This window comes from Fusarium tjaetaba (genome assembly GCF_013396195.1).
Source record: "Fusarium tjaetaba strain NRRL 66243 chromosome Unknown NRRL66243_c0000041, whole genome shotgun sequence".
NCBI lineage: Eukaryota > Fungi > Ascomycota > Sordariomycetes > Hypocreales > Nectriaceae > Fusarium > Fusarium tjaetaba.
In genome coordinates this window covers 430952-449987 of record NW_023501237.1, presented here as the reverse complement: position 1 = coordinate 449987, position 19036 = coordinate 430952, and the positions used below count along the sequence as shown (strand labels likewise).

Below are 19036 nucleotides of genomic sequence, written 5' to 3'. Positions count from 1 at the left end.
AAAGAGAAACTGCGTGACTAAATGACTAGCATCTGATAGACAAACACTTATATACAGGTGAAGAAAACCGTAACTGGGCAATTGCCCTTCACCATCCACCACTTGTCAATTACTTCTTCACTTCCGTTTGCTGTTTTCCATCGCCACCCTCCACTGGATTACCAGCTCTCAGCTCTGCATTCGGCTTCATCTGAGATAACTCGAACTTGTAGAAACCCTCCAACACCGTATGCGGACCCATCTCCAAGGGATAGTCTGAAGGCGCTGACTTCAAGTTATACGGAACAAACTGCGGTAGGTACTCATCCTCATCTCCAGGCAGTGTATACGCCGCCAGATTAGGCTGCAGCCATGACCACTCGCCCTTATCCGTGAGGGCAGGAATGCATGCTTCAGCCGTGGTCTGGTTCATAGGCTTCTTCCATGAATCGAGACTGGTGTCGATACCTGGAAGGTCTGATCTTGTAAGAACAGGTCCACCGCGCAAGAGGATGCGTAGTTTCTTGAGGGTCTGGTCAATGATCCACTGGGGAAGCTTCAGTGTTGTTGATGGTAGAATGCCCGTGGCGATATGAACGGGTTGATAAGGGTCGACGATAGCGCCGAGGACAACGGTTGCAGGATGGTTCCAGATACCCCGATGGTAAGCTGCAGCTGCGTCATAGTCTTTGGCGTATTCTTTGGTAGGATCGGGGATGCATTTGGAGGGATCGACGTGCATAGGTGAGAGGTACACCTTGCTTGAGCTGGGCGACGCGAATGAGTCTGGTTTCTGGTTGTCGCCTGCGACGATGTTACGGCCAGGATAACCGAACTCGGTGTAGACGCAATTTATGTCGGGTCGCTTATCTGTTACACGATCCTGAGGCTCTGGAACAGGAGTGGGAGTGATTGGGGTAGATGGCTCTGGCGAAGGAGGAAAGTAACCAATAAGTCCATCACGCAGATTCGACTTGTCGCCAAGAAGGACCTCAAACTTGTACTCATCAAGCTTAATCTCTTCCTTCTTCAATAAGTCCTGGTAACTCTGCGACTGCATAACGGGTGTAGCAAGCTCAAGGTTCATGCCGATATTGACAAGCGCAAGCGGTCGTCCCACCATATTAAGCATCTGTGCATCACCAGTCAAAGGGTCGTTATAAATATTCTGACACGCATCAGACAGCATCGCCCACAGACCAACGAGGAACTTGGCGTCAGACATGCGCTTCATGAGCTGTTGAAGCTGCGACGACTCATTCGCAGCTTCAGACATGTCACCCTCGGCGTAGTGAACCTGCCAATAAGCCTTGCCGTGGATATTATCTGGTACCAGAGCTTCGCCCATACTTTCACCAGCAGCGTTGTAGACTTGAATGCCCATCGTGCGAAAGTCAAGCATGAGCCAACCCCACACAGGATCCTCGTACTCTGTGGTAGGACGCCAAACATGATGTCTCCGACCAACGCCTCCTTCAAAATCGCCGCTGAAGAACTGCGTTGTCTCATGGTGCGCATCAACATCAGCAGAATTCACCACAAATTGAACGTTGAGTCTAGCATCTTGATTGATGCGGTGACCAAGCTGGAAGAATTGTGAGCAGTGCTCTTTATCCAGTTCAACACTGTTGGCAAAGCCTCCGCCTTCTGCTTCATTCGGTTGACATGCGATTGTGCGACCGAGGCAGGGATACAGAGGCTTGGTCTTGTTGATGATGTCTGGAGTGTGGATAGGTGAAACGACTTGGCCGAATTTATCGACGATGTTGAACTTTGTGAAGCGTGCTTGGCCATGGGTAACAGGCTTGAAGTCCCTCTCGGCCTTGTCAATTGAGCAGACGTCTTCTCCGAATGGAGTGACGTCGTGGCCGTTCTCCGACTCAAGTAGCGCGTTGAGAAGCGATGTTTCTTTCTCGTTGCGCGGATGATGAGTGTCGGACTTGTAAGGCGATACATGAATGCCGCCGTGAAGAGTGAGAAGCTGGTCCGTGAAGCCGTCAAGATTTCCAGATACGAGGTTAAGACTCTTCAGTGACTTCTCCAGTTGCGACAGTATTTGAGCCTTGCCACCTGCTAGGTTTGCTTTCTCTTTGAAAGACTCATTATCCAACTTGTCCAACAGTTGTTGCGCCAACGTTGTCATCGCCCACTCTGCGTTGGGACGCAAAATGCTTCTTCCAGAGACGGTACGTTTGTGAAGATCCATCATGTCAAACGACGAGATGTTGACACCTGGTGCGATTCTGTAGTCTGCTGTACCATCGCTCAACCTCTGCAATGTCCAGAATCGCTTAGGCAAGTGGTAGTACTCAACCTCCCACTCTAGGAACAACACACGGCAGGGCTGTGTGTTATTCCAATGAGTGTCGGCCTTGTTGTAGTAAGCAGGTCTGGGCTCCTTCATCTTCTCTGGATCGCCGATACTCAAGGCATATGCCCATTCCTGCATCAGCGCATCAACTCCAACGCGGACCCAACCCGGTGCCGTGTAGTTGAGGGCATTGAGACTGTCCAGAGACTCAAACAAGGCTGGAAGTCGCATAAGACCGTTGTTTGACTTTTGCGCATCGGATATCTTCTTAACCAGCTCTGGGTTCTGGAAAAAGAGTTTCATGCCGTGGACCATGCACAACTGGTGATTCGCATCGCCAGACTTGGCACCCACCAGTTCCTTCAACCATTGCTGTACCAATTCTGCTCCCTGCTTCCCGGTAAAAGGAAGTGAGCTCAGTGGTCTAGCCTCGTTGTTCTTCTTGACGAGAAACTCTGAAGGCCACGCTGTGCCAAGTCCCCCCATGACAATTGAAGGAGACGTGCGGCTGAAGAATTCCGATCTAGCAGTCGCATGCATCTTATTCAGATCGGCAGGCACTTGATCTTGGTTATACATGCTGCGTAACTCTCTGACAGTTTTCAAAGCCGCTAGATCATCGCGGATTCTCTTGCTGCATTCCGCGCGAATTGAAGGCTCCGCCCATCGACCTCCCGGTACACGCGCCCGACGCTTCCACCACTCGCAGAAGAGTCGATGGCGAAGATAACCCTCCTGGCGGTCTAAAGCATCGATATATGCCTGAAACCTATCTGCTTTGAGCAAGGCATTCATTTCGTTTGCGGTAGGAACATGTAGTTCCTTCATCTTGTTGGGATTGATGGGCTGGTCATTTCCATCCGCGGAGACCTTGTCGTTATTGAAGCGCCACTTCTTGCCTCCGTCTGTAGGTTTGAAACCAGCTCTGAGGTTCTGCGGTACGTGAGAGTCAAGAAAACCACCTTGACCGGATTGTCCGATTGCCATCTTCATCTCGTCGATGAGCGCAACCCAGTCATTGTTGCTCCAGCGCTTGGGCTCTAGACTCTGATGGGCTCCTGTCTTTTGCGCAGGACTCGTATCCTCTGGTAAAGCATGGAGGTATGCCTCGAGTGCCTCCAGCGAGTCTGATCCCATGGATATGGGCTGCTTTTCGCTCACGTTCCTGGCGATATTGCGCGCCTCAGAGTTTTCGGGCGCTTTATCCCTCGTCCACTTGACATTGTACATGGCACCGTGGGTAATAGACTTCTTCTCATCATGTTCCGCATGAAATGTTGAATGGTAGCCAAACACAGCGTACGAGATAGTCGCAGACGCTGGCTGGATGATCCTGCCTGTACTATCTTTCCAACTGACATCGTCGTGAATGGAGAAGATGTTTGAGTTGTGGTGCTGAAAGTCTGGGAACAGAGGATTGGCAGAGTCCAGCAATGCTAACGGCGAGTGGTAAAGACCATTGGGATCAGGGTCATTCCAGTCATCGTCGAATTTGCGCTTCATACCCATAAACACATCGACCTGCTTTTCCACTGAAACATCTTGGTCGATGAATGGAGAAGCCTCCGTTTCTACATCGAAAGTGTCGTCTGTGGATGGGTCAAAGTGTCCGCCGAAATGACGAATGCGGTTGCTCTCAACTATGAAGGCAGCCAATGCAGGAGCACCAGGTTCAGAAGCTTCAGTGATGCATCTGAAGACTATCCAACGATCTGGCACATGTGTTTGCTGTCGCTAGTCAGTCATGGTGTTCTGGTACCGCAATGTGATGTACTTACTGCGACATCTCCAGCCTTCTCATCGTCAGTATCCTTCGTTTTTCCATTACGGAAATGCTGAGGCAGCGTCCAATGTAGATAGACGCCCAATCGCTCTTTACGCAACATGCGATCATATTTATTTTTATCATCCTCATCAACTTCTGGTGTCTGTGTGATATCCGCAATGCGCGAGTTTGAATACCACGGATACGCTCCATCAATGTCAACATTGGGAATCGCATCAGGTGCTGAGAACTCCCCAGACAGAAACGACGAATTGTCCGGTCTATTTAGTGGCGCGATAAAGTGCTCTTTGTTAAAGATGTGTTTGTTGAGAATAAAGGCATCGAGGTTCATGGACCAGCAGTCAATGTCTGTCGCCTTCTTGACGGGTTTTTGTGGTTTGGGGGCAGATGGCGTCTCCAAGTAGATTGGAGTTTCTTGCTCATCTTCTGACACATCTGTTGGGTCGACTGCTGGAGGTTTAGAAGCCATCGTCATTGTCATTGTGAAAGTATGCGCCGACGAACTTGATAGAGAAGGGATAGTGGTTTGGTCGTATGTTGGCGATAGTGAAGATGGTCGTTATGGTCAATGGCGAGTAATCAACCTCGAGCTTCTACATACCACACTGGCAATTAGATGCGCAGCACAAGATACCCTGCCAGTTCTAGCCATCGTTAGTATCTAATAGCACGGAATCGACACTCGTAAGGTCCAATGCTAGCTGGGATTCTTCCAGCTTGCGATACGCGACTGAGACACACAGGCCGAGGCCCAGTTGCTAGCCACTCTTTCAGGGTCCAGTCCCCAAGTCATCAAACAGTGCGACACACACGGTATACTTCCCCCCTCCAGCGGAACGTTTCCCCCAGAGGCCTACGGGACGAACGGCAACACACCACCCAATGCTTGGTTAGCGTCTCGACATTTCCCCTTATAGCGGCTGGCTGAACGGCCACTAGCGGCCCGGGAGCTGGGACGCTCGCTAAGAAACGCCTAGTTCCAAGGGCTAGTTCAGGGCGTGTGCATCGATTTGCCTCTTGCTCAACCGAAACGGAAACGCCGTATCCGCGGAAGTTCTAAACGGGCAAGTTCCCAAGCGCGTGATTTACTATTTCGATAGTCTTGATGCAGGTCTCATGTTCTAGGGATCGCAGGTATATTCCACTTGGCAGGGGATAGATGCAGTGAACATGGGCTTGAGTCTAGACACAAATCGTCTTTGAAGAATTACACGTTCTATTGTGAAATTGGCACCATGGCGAAGTTGATTGCCATTGACAGGTGGTCTACTTCGTGTAAGCTCTGAGGGTTCTGTGTCGTGAAGCCTTCATACTCATTCCCCATCAGAGGCATCTCAATCAATTTTGGAGCTGAGCAGGCCTTCATTTTACACTTTACTGCCTCTCGCATTGTCGCCATATCCTCAGTTGAAGCGGCAGCATGTCCAATCCTAAACAAATCGCGACAGCATCGTCCAGCAGTTCAACTGCCTACGACAATGCCGACGCAAAGGCTCGTCTCTATGCCTATGAGATCCCGCCCATGCCTCCGGGCGAATACGAAATCATCACAACTCAAGAAGTCAAATCTGGCAACGACACTGAGAAATTAGTGTCAACGCAACCCGTCACAGTCAAGGCGTGTCAACCATATGCAATACCACCAGAGCTCGTTCACTCATTCTATCCGCCAAATCTGCGCACCGTGAGCGCAACTACACTTCCTCATGTCGTTCTCAAAGGCGCGACACCTTGGGAGCGCTCACAAACACACAAGCCGGGCACTGCGCCGACTCCATGGGTTGCGCTGCTTCTTTTTACAGACGAGGATCTGTGTGTGCCTCCAGAAGTGACCAGCGCTGCTAAACCCTCTGGTACTCGATCATTCACACTTCCTTTGAGCCTTTTCAACAGTAATCGCTCAAAGTGGTGTCATAAGAATGACTATTCTGACGCTGATGTCCCGGTCAAGAGTGATGGATCACCAGCTACTGCAGATTTCCTGTTTGTCAAGAGCAGTGCGTTCAAGATGTATTTTGAGCGTCAAGACTCAACGGGCAAGACGGGGGAACAAGCTGGGGTAGACCTGGACCGCTATAAACTACTCACGTACATCACGGACAGTGGTGTCAAAGACGAGAGCGGTCATGTAACGAACAAACTCAGCACGCTCATCGGTCATCGGGCGAGGCCCTATACTTTAGGCGACCAGCCTGTCCAAGTGTACGCCCACATCATCTCGATTGAGACCTTAGATGGCCGTATCGATTGGAAGGCTGCGAGCCAGGCTTCAGCAACAATCGCACTTGTCTCTCTGTTTTCCTGGACTTTTACCTGGGAAAAGAACAATGCCTCTCAAGATCTTGAGATATTTAAGCATCTCGCAGATCAGAAGAACATAAGACCTCTGGCGATCAAACTTCCTCTCACAGATCCCAATAAGCCAGATGACCCATCGACTGCATGGGTTCGCCGAAGGGTCTCGGAGGGATACACCATTGTGCGCCATCGGGACATCGCTGGTGAATCGTCCATGGCGCTGTTTCGAGGACCGCTCATCCCTGGTTTATCGCGCAAAGCGCGCATCAAGCCAAGTGTCCACGGAACCGATCTACAGATCATCGACACATCAGCGAGAATTCTCGATATATCGTACAACACGGCCTGGGAGCTAGGTCGAACACTGGCAGGTCGCGATGCCAAGTTCTCAACGGCCATTGCCTACCTCCGCCGAAAGCTGTGCATGAAGGCTGTGACCAAGTCCAAGATCTCAGAGAACGAGGATGAGAATGAGCAGTCAAAGCTCATGCACAAGGCGGACGCCGTTGTGGATAGTGCTTTATCGAAACTCGATGGGCTGTTCAGCGGCTCTGTGGCCGCAAAGATGAAGGGTCTGCCGAGAGACGGGGATTTGAGATGGCAAGTCCCTACTCCTGCTGCGACATCCATGGCCGCAGCGCCTGGCGTGATGACGTTTGAGAAATTGCGCAGACATCTTGAAAGTGCAGCAAAGCCCTATATTGAGGAGAAAACACGGGAACTTTGCCAGGCTACACCCGTCGTCTCTTCAATTCCTCAGTTGGGACTCGTGTTCAATTGGCTCATTGACAATCTCATGTCTTTGAGACTAGTCCCAGCGACGTACCTTTTCCCAGACCCAGCTGTTCTTGCGAAAGAGAGCATCAACTGCTTTCTCGTGGATGATACTTGGATCGATGCCCTTGTTGACGGCGCAATGAGTCTAGCCAACACTATGGGAGGAGGGAGTGATCCTGTCCGCGATCTTATTCGCTATGCCTTCAACCTGTATCTTAAGGATGCACCAGCTGATCGTGTGCAAATCGGTGGCTCAGGCTTCATCGTCCGAAGTGGCATCGTGGAATCATTCCCCGACCTCGAGATGACCATCACTACCAAACGTCCAGGGTCGAAAGAAGACACTCCACTAAGCTGCGCATATCGAACGCGCAACGAGGACATGATTCTCTGCCTCGTTGCAAGAGGCCAAGAACAGAAATTGGTAGACTATACCGTCAAGCTTAAACTACCACCACATCAACAGCGATACAGTTTGGGAGACGTCTACAAAGACTCGATGGAGTTCACCTGCGAGTTGAAGCCATTCTTGACGATGACGGATAAATTCAGAGACGCTTGGCCAAAGGCTGAAGTGGAAAAGAAGATCACTTGGAGTAGGACTGGTGTCATCAGTCCTTCTGGTTTCCCCATCAAGCCAATCTGGAACCACGACACTGGTGTTCTGGCGCCTCATCTCGTGGTCAATATGATGGACCACTTTATTGATCAGAACAAAGACCGTGTCTGGGACAGGCCAGCGCCAGACTCGAAAGTGGTATACATCGCGACGCAGTTGCTGGAGCGCGATCACAGCGTTACACTCGACTTCAAGGTGACCGCTGACAAAGAGAGCAAGCCCCGAGTCATCTTCCCTGAGCAGCCGGAGCCCGAAGAAGATGATCGCGAATTGGCAATCAAGCATCTTCCTGGGAATACAGAAGCCATCAAGTCGTGGTTCACAAAGCTGGCATTTTCTCAAGACTCGCCGGGCCGCAGCATACCACCGCAGTCCAACACGCCTCAAAACCTCGTCTTCTCCATCAAAGCCAGCACCAAGCCCGAGAATCTCCCAGCAGGCACAGAGGTATTTGCCATAGAAGTCACCATCCCCATTGGCGAAGATCCATCCCATCTTCTCGACCATCTAGCACCGCTGCCTTCTGTGCGCGCCATCGGACCGAGACAGCAGTGGATTGCGGCTACGACACATAGAGCTGCTACGAAAGAGAAGGCTGCTGAGATGGTGGTTCACCTGAAGCCTCGTGGGACGGCTGGAGGGGGCGCTACGTTTGCGGAGGGGTTGGATGCGAGTTTCATGCTGATGAGGGCTACGGTTAATGGTGTTGTGGGTAATGACGTTGAGATCAAGACTAAGGAGGTCTATGGGAGGTGGGAGAAGGGTAAGAATGCTGAGGGTAAGGAAGTTTCGGTGGTGAAGACAATTGAGGTTATGGATAAATGGACGCTGCGTAAGGAATAATCAGGACGATTTTGTATATATTCATTATTTATCTCAAATATTACTGAACTTATCACAATCGAAGTGCATTAACATTACCAATTGTATGATGACAGTACTTTGAACTTGTTGTGTTTAGAGCTCAGCCTACCATGTCAGAGCACCGTATCTCCACGTCACTTCCACAAATCGTCTAATTAGCAGAGTACAATACAACTTTTTTTCAGATAGCTCAATTGATATCTGCTCATAGACTCTAGCCACTCTGCTGACCTGAGCGGCTGTCTAGAAGCACTCATCTATTCACAGGAGGGAGCCTTAGGGTAGTTGACCCAGCCAAGGTCAGCCGCAGCTCTAATCCAATTCGCCCCAAAATTCTCACAGGGCACTTACACAAACAGCTTAGAGCAGTAAACACCCCTGTAAAGTCAATGGGTCTCGACGTCAAACTCCCAAAAGCTTGTCCTGCACACCCCGGAGAAAAGGTTCGAGACCCTGCATGCAGCTAAAGCTCAGCTTTCGTCTCGCCATCCCAAAATGGCCTTCCCCTCCACATGGAATTCGCTCTTTTCGATAGTTTCGTTTTATCTAAGACGAAAGAAGAGTTTACTAGCCTCAATGCTCGTTTACGCCACCTATCATGTAGCTTCCTCAAGGGCCGTACCGATGCCCACATCGCGAGAACGCCTCGACTCTACGCGTGAACCAACAGTCGATGCTATACGCAAGCGCCCGCTCCCGTAGACTATCGATTCACGCATTGACTTATTGGAGAGCGGAGACTCCGGTCTTACAATCAGAGCTAGTTGCTGCATGTCTCAAGTAATATGTGATGGCTGGAAGAAAGCTGCATATGCCCATTGGGGGGTTTTTGGCTCTCTTGCGTCTGAGCAATTGGATCCTTGATGCTGTTCAAGTGACTTGCACGAGCAGGGATAGAGAAGGGGCGAAGTTAGTGTTCTAGGCCATGGCTGGAGACTGTATCCGAAATAGCTTGCAGTCCGGGGTTGTCCAGCTTTGATTGGCATGGACTCTGCTCGGCCTTTGTGCGATTGAGCATCTGGCCGTTCATCTCATGCAACTCCCCGAGAAGCAGACTGTGATACCGATCTGGTCTTTTTCTAATCTAATTATTTCTCCATAGCAGACGATTGCTCATCCCGAGCATCACAGCTTTGGCAGAGACACAATGACCCATCACGTCCATGGAAGACGATCGGCCAGTGACAAATGGCCGCCGTCGCTACCAGATCAGCAAGAAACTCTGGTAGACAAGACATTTGTATTCAGCGCCGATGAGCTTATTGCCTCGACGTTAGTTGGACGAGGCAGCTTGCTTCACAAGCCTGGCAGGCTAGTAACTCTCAAAGCTCGTGTAAGTTAACTCGCCCCAAGGTCACAAGCATAAATTAATTGAGCATCGCTAGTCTATAACTTCAAAGAGCTCAGACTCTGATGAGAATACAAGCGGAGAAGCTTCTGGTGGTATCAGAGTCGTGAGCACTCCTGGTCGTTTCTTTGGTGAAAGGGACTGGACACGCTCTACAGTCAAGTGTAAACAGGACCATGCCTCGTTAGATGCCGATTTTGATGATCATTCTGGACATAATCATCGTCAGCGCCACAGACATCGTCAAGTCAAGAAGTGGCTGGAAGATGATGAACCGCGTGATGATGTTCCGCGTCGTGCCAAACCGGGTAGACGATCACTCGGCCATGGTCGGCCGGTGATAGGAAGGGTTGGCGATGGTGACAAGCGACCTCGAGCTCCATCTGGAGGCTCCCGCTATGCGTCTTCTGGTACACAGACAGCCGGCGGATCATTATCGCCACCTGCTGGCGATAGACCTGCACTTCCTGGGCAGACTGGAGGTGACAAGCCTGGAGGCGTTGGTTCTGGTGGTCCATCTACCAGCTTGCCCACCACTGCTCCGGCGGGAGGAAGCGTGCAGGCACCAAGCGGAGGATTGCCTCCAGTCACAGCAGGAGACCCAAGATCGGCAAACCCTCCTGTTGGCCCTGCGGCTCCAGGAACCATTGCTGGACCAGCCGTTCCTACCCCCAAGCCTGGTGTTCCTGTTCAATCAGGACCGGGCCCTCAGCAACCTTCCCACGCTGGAGATGTTGCAACTTTGCCTGGGGCTCCTCCGGCGTCGAGTGGGCAAAACATCCCACCACCAGCCTCAGTCCCAGGCGTCCCAGCTGTTCAGCATCCTGGAGATGCCCCAACTCTACCTGTGACTGCTCCCGTATCAGGTCAGCCAAAGGCCCTGCCACCAACCTCAGCTCCTGCTGGGCCAGCCGTGACACCCATCACAAACCCAGTTGTGGCTCCTCCAGCGTCGAGTGAGCCTAAGGTTCTACCACCAGCCTCAGCTCCAAGCGGCTCTGCTGTTGTACCCATTACGAACCCGGCAACAAGCGCGCCAGGCTTGCCTCCCCCACCGCAACAGCTCATTCCCCTCAAAGACCAATACATGCTCGCAGCGACTGGTCAATCAACTCAGATCCGCAGTGCAACGCCAGGCATCAGCGCTGGTACCGTCCCGTCTGACCACATCGTCTTCTCAACACCAGACACCGGCACTCAAGCGTTTCTGACTTCGTCAGGACCCATAGTCTTTGAGACTTCCTTGGAAGCTATCAAGACCAACATAAGCGACTTTCCCCTCTCGTTGAGTGATCCTCTGAGACGAGACTTTGGCGCAGCTTGGAAACTTGATGACAATGCATCTTACCTTCAAAGGGCTGATGTCAACTTGAAGCTTGGCTCGGATGGTAAATCTCTTGAGATGACCGGGCTCAAAGTCAAGGTCTCCAAAGACACAAAAAGCGCTCCGCTGGTGTTCTCTACTGATGCTAAAGTGCTCAACGATGAGTTTGAGACTGGCTTCTTCCAAGCTTCAAAAGATGCCAAGATTACCACGCTTACTGGCATTGATCGCTACCCCGGCCACCTCCTCCTTGGGTTGGAGACAAGCTCTGCCAACGGTGGATTCGAAAATCTTGCCGACCTTTGTGCAGTCGCTCACATCAACCCCAAGCCTTGGCTCAAGATATTGCTTAAAGAAACCGCCATCAAATTTGGTGCTTTGGCTGGTACGCCAGCTCGCAACGCGATGTGGTATATTCCAGGTTCAGGATCCAAATGTTGTTTCCGACTTGAGGCCTCTCTCAACCTGGACGGGAAATTAGCAGGTTTACTGAACAAATACCTCGCTGGTTGGAACGACCACATTCCCCCGCTCTCTGTTATTGCCAAGAGGACTGTGTCACCATCCTCTGGTCCTTGGGGAGACGCTTCCACTATCGGCGAGCTCACCATCGCCGCAGAGCCAGATATAAATGGCGAGAAGCGTGCTATGGGTATGTATGTGACCATAGGAGAAGATCACATCAATGTGTTCTTCGTCTGCTACTCTAAAGCTCTTCAATGGGAAGCTCTCAAGGCTTGGATCAGGAAGAGCTGCAGCGAAGTCGGCACTGCTATTGACGACTTGGAGAAAGTTCTTCTCAATACTGGTCATGGTTCCAAGGCTCAGAATACGAGCACTTCTCATATATACTGGAGAAAGGTGACTGTTACTCTCCTGAACGACGGGAAGGGCGGTGTCAGTCTTGCCGGCATGCGCCTGGAGCTTGAAGCTTCTATGCAAGTGCTTGTTCCCAAGGATAAGCATTCAGTCTTCACTCTGGACTTCATCTGGACTAGAGGCACTGGAGAGTTCTCGGGCGAATGTGAATTTAGCGGCATCGGCAATGTACTAGGGAAGGGTGACCCGCCATTGCAGTACTATCTTGACTACGAGCGGTGGGATCAGTTCTCCTACCTTGATCCGTCGGAGCCATTCATGTCGCTACGTCACCTCGACAGTAGCTTCGTACAGAACCTGCCGTTTGGTATTCCCACCGAGATTACCGAAGCAGATCTCTACGTCTCAAACCAAAGTCTGAGTGTCAGTGGTCGTCTTGAAGCTTTGATCGGAAGGCCAACAGACACTTCGGTGGTCTCAGATCCTTCAAAGATACCGTCTCTACAGATCGCCCATACCATGCTAGGCTTCTCAGTCAACTACGTCTATGCTTCAAAGGAGTTCAATATCATGCTTGATGGATCCATCTCTCTTGTGCCTTTCAAGGAAGGTGATCCTCCGCCATCGCTGGAGGCCATGATAACGTATTCGTCACAGGAGAGCCAAGTTTCATTCTCCGCGCATGCATCAAATGTTCCCATGACAGCTCTTCACTCTTTATTCGCTGCCGGCGAAGAGAAAACCTATGCGATGTCTATCCTGGAGAGCATTGACCTACAGCGCATTGCGCTTGATATTACGGCCAGCAAGGGACAACCAGCTCGGGTAAACTTTGAGGCGGACCTCAGGATCTCCAGTGTTCTACTGGCGACAAAATTCGAGCGTACAGACGTCAATACCTGGAAGCTCAGTGCCGAGTTGCATAAGGAAACCACAGCTGCTGGTCAGGCGTCCAAAGAGTTTACACTCGGCGACGCTGTGCAGAAGCTTCTGGGCCAGGAGGTCCGAGATATACTTCCAGACTTTGTAACGGGAACAACTTTCAAGACATCGAAGCCCGATGACAAGTTCGACGTTATTGTCACTCGTCTGAATGGTGCAAAGTCGCATCTCGTTTTCGGTGCAGAGCTCAAGTTTGGCATGCTCCACGTCCAATTTGCCCAGTTGGTCCCGATCACAGGAAAGACTGACAAGCCTTCGCCCATCAAGAGACTGATACGCGTGTCTCTGGGTCCTCTGCCATCAATCTCCAAGCTCCCCATCCTTGGAAACCTGGATATACCATTTGATGCGCTCGAGTTCCTCTGGGTCAGCACCATGTTCACACCAGAGGATATCAGTACCCTTAACGGAAGTGCAAAGATGTTCCAGGAGCAGCCATTCAAGATGAGGCCCGAGGACAAAGAGTTATCCGAAGGTTTCCACTTCCGTCTTGTTGGTAGCCATGGCGTCTTCCTTGACCATGTATTCGGTCAGGATAAGCAAGACAAGAAGAAGACTCCAGCAGGTGCAGCTACTCCCGGCTCAAAGGCAACCCCTGCTCCCGTCCAAGAGAAGAAACCGTCCACAGAAGCAGTTGTTCCCAGTGGAGGCGCTCCGGCTACAACAGCCCCTCTTGCGAAGAAGAAGGGACCTCTCACTCTCTCCGGTATCTCGTTGTCCTACGAAGGCGGAGTCCTGCGCATTCATCTTGATGCCAGTGTTCTTATCGGACCCATCAGTGCTGGTATTCAGGGTCTCACTCTCGTCGTCAGACTCGACTCCAAGCAGATCCATGGCTTGCACGACATTCTGCATGTTCCGATTGATGTCGAGGTCGAAGGATTCGACATGTCATTCGCTCGTATGCCAATCCAAATCGCAGGAGCTCTGCACCACAAGCCTGGCACCAAAGCGTACTTTGGAGGTGTTGCTATCTCTTTGAGTACCTTTTCCATTGCAGCACTTGGCTCGTATGAGCAGGTCCCAGCCAACGCAGCAGCTGGTACGCCAGAATATGATTCCTTCTTCATTTATGCGATGATGGAGGGACTAATTTTCACGATGGGCTGGGCTGAGGTTCGTGGTCTCATGGCTGGCTTTGGCTACAACTCACGTCTCCGACTACCCACCGTGGAACAGCTGTCTTCATTCCCACTCATTCAAGGCTTTGACCAGGCGGGAGGCTTCAACATGAACCAGGCTGTCAAGTCGCTGACAGGTCCTGATGCTTTTGTGACCCCTAGCATGGGCTCCATCTGGCTAGCACTTGGTCTTGTCATCCGAGCCTGTGAGGCTATCGATATGCGTGCTGTTGCAACAGTAGCTCTTGGACCCAATCAGACTGACATTGGTTTGATTGCTCGTGCAACAGCTACCCTTCCTCGACGTGCGAGCCCCGATAAGGCTCTCGTCCTCATCGATCTCTCTGTGGTTGGCAAACTTGATCTTGTCAATGGCGAGCTCTCAGTTGACGGTCTCATCAATCCCACTTCTTTTATTCTCAACAAGGACTGTAGGCCCTCAGGTGGCTTCGCAATTCGAAGTTGGTTCGGCAAGAATAACCCACATTCAGGTGATTGGGTGGTCAGTTTCGGTGGCTATCACCCCATGTACCAAGTCCCAGCGCATTACCCTCGCCCACAGCGATTAGGCATCTCGTGGACGCTTAGCTCAAACCTCAGGGTTACCGGCAATGCATACGCAGCTATTACACCAGGAGCCGTTATGGCGGGAGGAATGCTTCAAGCAGTCTTCTCTGCTGGTCCACTAGGTGCACACTTTGACGCCCATGCCGACTTCCTTGTCAACCTTAAGCCTCTACACTATGTAGCCGACATGGCAGTATCTGCAGGTGTCTATTATGAGATTAGAGTCTGGCGTTTCAGAAAGAAGATCTCTGTCAACGTGGGAGCTTCTCTCCATCTTGAAGGACCACCAATTCACGGCAGCGTGCACTTTGATCTGTCTGTGGTCAGCTTCACCGTCAGCTTCGGTTCTGGATCCTCTGAGGGCAAGAGGGCCATCAGTCTACGTGAGCTTATGGAGCTTGTGCTACAGGAAGCAGGTGATACACGGAAAGCAGACAATTCCATTGTCAACCCTCATACATTCACAGCTGTGTCTGGTCTCCTTGGAGATGACAAGAAGAAGAGCGACACGGTCAACAAAGCTTCGGGTAACAAGGTGGCTTCTGCTAAGGAGCGTTGGCACGTCCGAAGCGACAACTTCATCTTTTCTGTTCGAAGTGCGGTGCCAGCTAACTCCATTGGAATCGAGGGTCGTGGTGCTTCGCAGTACACGGGCAACTCCATTATCAGCAGACCTATGCGGATGAAGAAGGATACAAGCGAATCTTCCAAGATCAAATCGACACTGGGCGTCAAAGTCCGGAACGTCAAGGAAGATAAGATCGTTCCCTTCCGTGAGGTAGCCAAGGTTGAGGATCAGTTACCAGCCAACTATTGGGGTCCTTACTCTGAGAACACAGCAGACTATATGAGGCCTGATAGAATGCCTCCAACAGTCTCTCATCTCGTTGGTGCGACTCTGGTGCCACCACCACCCGCTGCTCCTCAGCAGTCCATTCCTGTGTTCAAGTCCATGCCACTGGACCACGACGCTCCACCATGGAGACCTGAAAAGGTCAAAAAGTCCGTTCGCTATCTCGATCATGCCAATGCTAGAGACAGCGTCAAGTGGTCTCGTGTCAAGGGAGCTATGGGCTTAGAACCTGAGGGAAAGAGGGAGAAGCCTCCTATGGACACAATCCTACTGACAGAGGCTGGAGAGGCAAAACAGGCTGCTGCTCCTGGACCTCTTCCGACCAAACCATACCGTCAAGGTATCTTGGATAGCTTCATCAGGCTGGCCCACAGTGGTACAGACGCGGAGAGTCTCAAGGTGCAAAAGGCGTACAGTGGTATTGGTGCTAATGTGCCCGATGTCATCTTGAACGACCCGCAGCGCTTTTACATCGGTCCTCCAACAGTGTTCTGCAACTAAAGATGTTTGGTGTTTTACTGGATATGGTCTCTACATTGAACACTTTCATTCTAGTATTGTTTAAGAATTTGTATATGTCTTTTGTACTTAAGCCAGCTAGTTTTGCTTTTATGCATTCGGATCAATATCTGCTTAATATTCGAATCATCTAACAGGTGTCCTCATGAATTCCAGCTTACAGCCAGTGTCAACTGCACTGCTGAGCTACCCTCCTGCCCTACAAAATTGAGTGGCAAGGCCGTGGCATAGAAAGGGCAGCCATTAGTGAAAGGGGCCCTGAGTTCCCTTGAAAGCGCGGAAACGAGAGCAGACAGCTGGGAAACCAGCCTTGGGCTGCCCGAGTCGGAGCAAACCCGCCGGGTGGTCCAGACAGAGCGATTTGGTGCCGGAAGGCCGGAGTCGCTATCTCTAGACTTGTGATCAATACTCTCCGGTCTAGACCTGCATAGTCTATGATGAGATAGTGCGTCTGTTTCAGCAAGCCCGGTTCCCTGCACCCTGGTCAGACCCTCCTCTCTCTACACCCCAGGTGTGTGGCGACCCTTGAGCTGCAGCTTTACAAACTATTGATTTTTGGACGTATACCCTGTAAGTTTTCATTCCCCTAGTCAGAAATGGTCTTGCCTACTGGAGTTCGACCATAGAACTCTGTTGTTATCCTGTCAAGTGTCACGACTTTAACTTCTTGAATATCCGAAACCTCCAAGGTCATCACTGCGCAACTGGATACCGGAAGTCAAGAGAGATCATTATCCGAACTGCATAGCAGTCTCTTCTTCATTATCGTGAACAGTGGTTGTACTGGGCGCAGAAAGTCTTTTGAGTACCTCTCCGACCCGGTCGACTCGAAGATGGGGAAGTCCAGGGTCGAAGATGAGGTTCTGAGCCATTTAAACGGGGGAAAGAAGCGACTACAAAAGAAACCGCGGTATGAAACTGAGGGCGGCTCTTATTGGAAAGAGATACCGCGCATCAGAGAGATTGTGGATAAGAGTACCTGGAAGTCCAACGGGTGTAAGTCCAATGATCCAAAACGATGGTAATACTCGGGCTGATGGTTCCATGAACAGGTTGTCCTTTAGAAAATACACCGATGGACTATAACTTCAATTATGCAGCCTTAAAAGTTGGCGAGACTCTCAAATACGACTGTACGAAGCATCGCCCTCATGACCAAACAGACGGGCTAACAAATTCGCAGGCTTCATGCCTACTGGGGAAGTCTATGAGTTCTTACCATGTGCTCCTTGGCCGCTCAAGGCTAGGGAGGTCCTCGGTTATCAAAGGTTTCGTGGAACCGACAGGATCATGGAAATTGAGGGTACCCCTGTGGCTCAAGTAAAGATTCCGTGACCGTGAACTTCACATATATTGGTGTTACTTGGCTAATAGCATCTAGGACCCCTTCGCGCCATACAAGCTGCTTTTGTATAAGGGCAGGTACAATGCGGACACAGGATACGATGACCGGCACCGTTTTGTGTACCTGGCAGAGAACAAACCCAAAGAGCCGGCGGTTGGTGACTGCTTCATTCGACTGGAGGAAATTCACAAGCGTATGAATGGTACCGAAGCCGAGTATATTGAGGATTGTAAAAGGCATAACTCGTGGGACGCAGCTGTTCGCGCCGCGTCACCGTTGAGCTTGAGCAAATTGAACAAGTTACAAAAGTTGAGAGCAAAGGAAGAGTTGACAAGAGCAACGCTAGATGGTAAATGGACACTCAGGTTTCGCTGCTGGACTGTTGACGGCAAAGAATGTGAAGAAAGTGAGAAAAGGCTCCGGAACCGCCTTTTCAACGACGTCTTTCCTGCCAACGACGAGCGAGATCATATTGCTGTGTTTAAAGTCTGGGCAGGTAAGTCTCATATTCATCTGCAACCTGGTTGTAACGTCAGACTAACTTACTTGACAGAACTATTGCGCAATTCACAGGGCGATAAGCTAGGAGCAAAAGATTTCTTTGGACGCTACTGGGATGCTGTGATTCCTAATGATTGGGACGATGTGTTCCGGAACGGGTTCCAGATCATTTTGGACCCGCAATGGTTCCAATGGTTCTGGGGAAATGTCGGAGATGTCGAGTTGGCATATCAAGACCCCGTTCATCGCCTCGCTGCGAAAGAAAAAGTGTTTGAAGGGATCAAACGTGCCGTTGAAGCACCGCGCCTCAAGTTCAAACCTCCTCTGAGCGTCAATAATGTTTTCTTCGGGGTTGAGCTTGATCATAATGCCACCGATTGTACGGCAGGCTGGTTTGAAGACGGATGGAGGTGTCTTGAGGGTCATCCAGGAGGCCTTTACCAGATCGTTGTGAACTTACCAGTACGCCTGTTCCTCTGTCTCGACACTCATAAACGGCCTTTCTGGCAGAAAGGATACGGTCACCCTCGGGAGCCAAAAGCCAAAAGTCTTAACGACGAGCACCTGGACCTGTGTCGCCCACACACAATGCCAACAACGACTCTCATCAACACTACTCTTCTAAATAACCCGATCAAAAAGAGAAACCCGCCGCAAGACAGATGCGTGGCTACAAATGGGTATTCTGCCAACGTGGTAAGTACCTAGCATTGTCCCGAGGCTTCTTCCATATACAGTAGCCAGTATTCTGACACTTGCAGGCCATGTCGGGCGCATTCCCTGACTTTTATCCCAACGCCGCCATCGCAAAGAAGAAGAGGGTCGCAGAGGTAAGCAGTTTTCGTCTCCAGGTACTCGCACTCAAGACTGATGATGTTAGTGGCTCCATAGATCAGCGTTTAGCTATGGAGGTTGCGTGGATTGGCAATATAATAATTCCCAGACCGCAAACAATCTTGTCCTGGGCACACCTGACACTAACACAGTCATGATGAGGCAAGCAGTTCCCCGAGGTACCCCTCCCTGAGTACATTGTTGGCTGACCTTTTGAAGATACGAAGCT

General features: G+C 50.9%; 3 protein-coding genes across 3 annotated transcripts; 2 read left to right on the top strand and 1 right to left on the bottom strand.

Annotated features, from left to right (window-relative positions):
- Positions 1-109: 109 nt before the first annotated feature.
- Positions 110-4557, bottom strand: FTJAE_2380 (uncharacterized protein; the record flags this gene model as incomplete). The annotated part of the gene is made up of 2 exons (XM_037348569.1): positions 110-4018; positions 4069-4557. The coding sequence occupies 2 exons, from the start codon at positions 4555-4557 to the stop codon at positions 110-112; spliced, it is 4398 nt and encodes a 1465-aa protein (XP_037210632.1).
- Positions 4558-5496: 939 nt separating this feature from the next.
- On the top strand, positions 5497-8613 carry FTJAE_2379 (uncharacterized protein; the record flags this gene model as incomplete). The annotated part of the gene is made up of 1 exon (XM_037348567.1): positions 5497-8613. One exon carries the CDS (start codon positions 5497-5499, stop codon positions 8611-8613), a length of 3117 nt encoding a protein of 1038 aa, XP_037210631.1.
- A 1168-nt stretch (positions 8614-9781) lies between these two features.
- Positions 9782-19000, top strand: FTJAE_2378 (uncharacterized protein; the record flags this gene model as incomplete). Its single annotated transcript, XM_037348566.1, has 10 exons — positions 9782-9967; positions 10035-16083; positions 16574-16638; positions 16817-17123; positions 17228-17260; positions 17311-17447; positions 17509-17968; positions 18026-18669; positions 18735-18803; positions 18917-19000. 10 exons carry the CDS (start codon positions 9782-9784, stop codon positions 18998-19000), a joined length of 8034 nt encoding a protein of 2677 aa, XP_037210630.1.
- Positions 19001-19036: the final 36 nt, after the last annotated feature.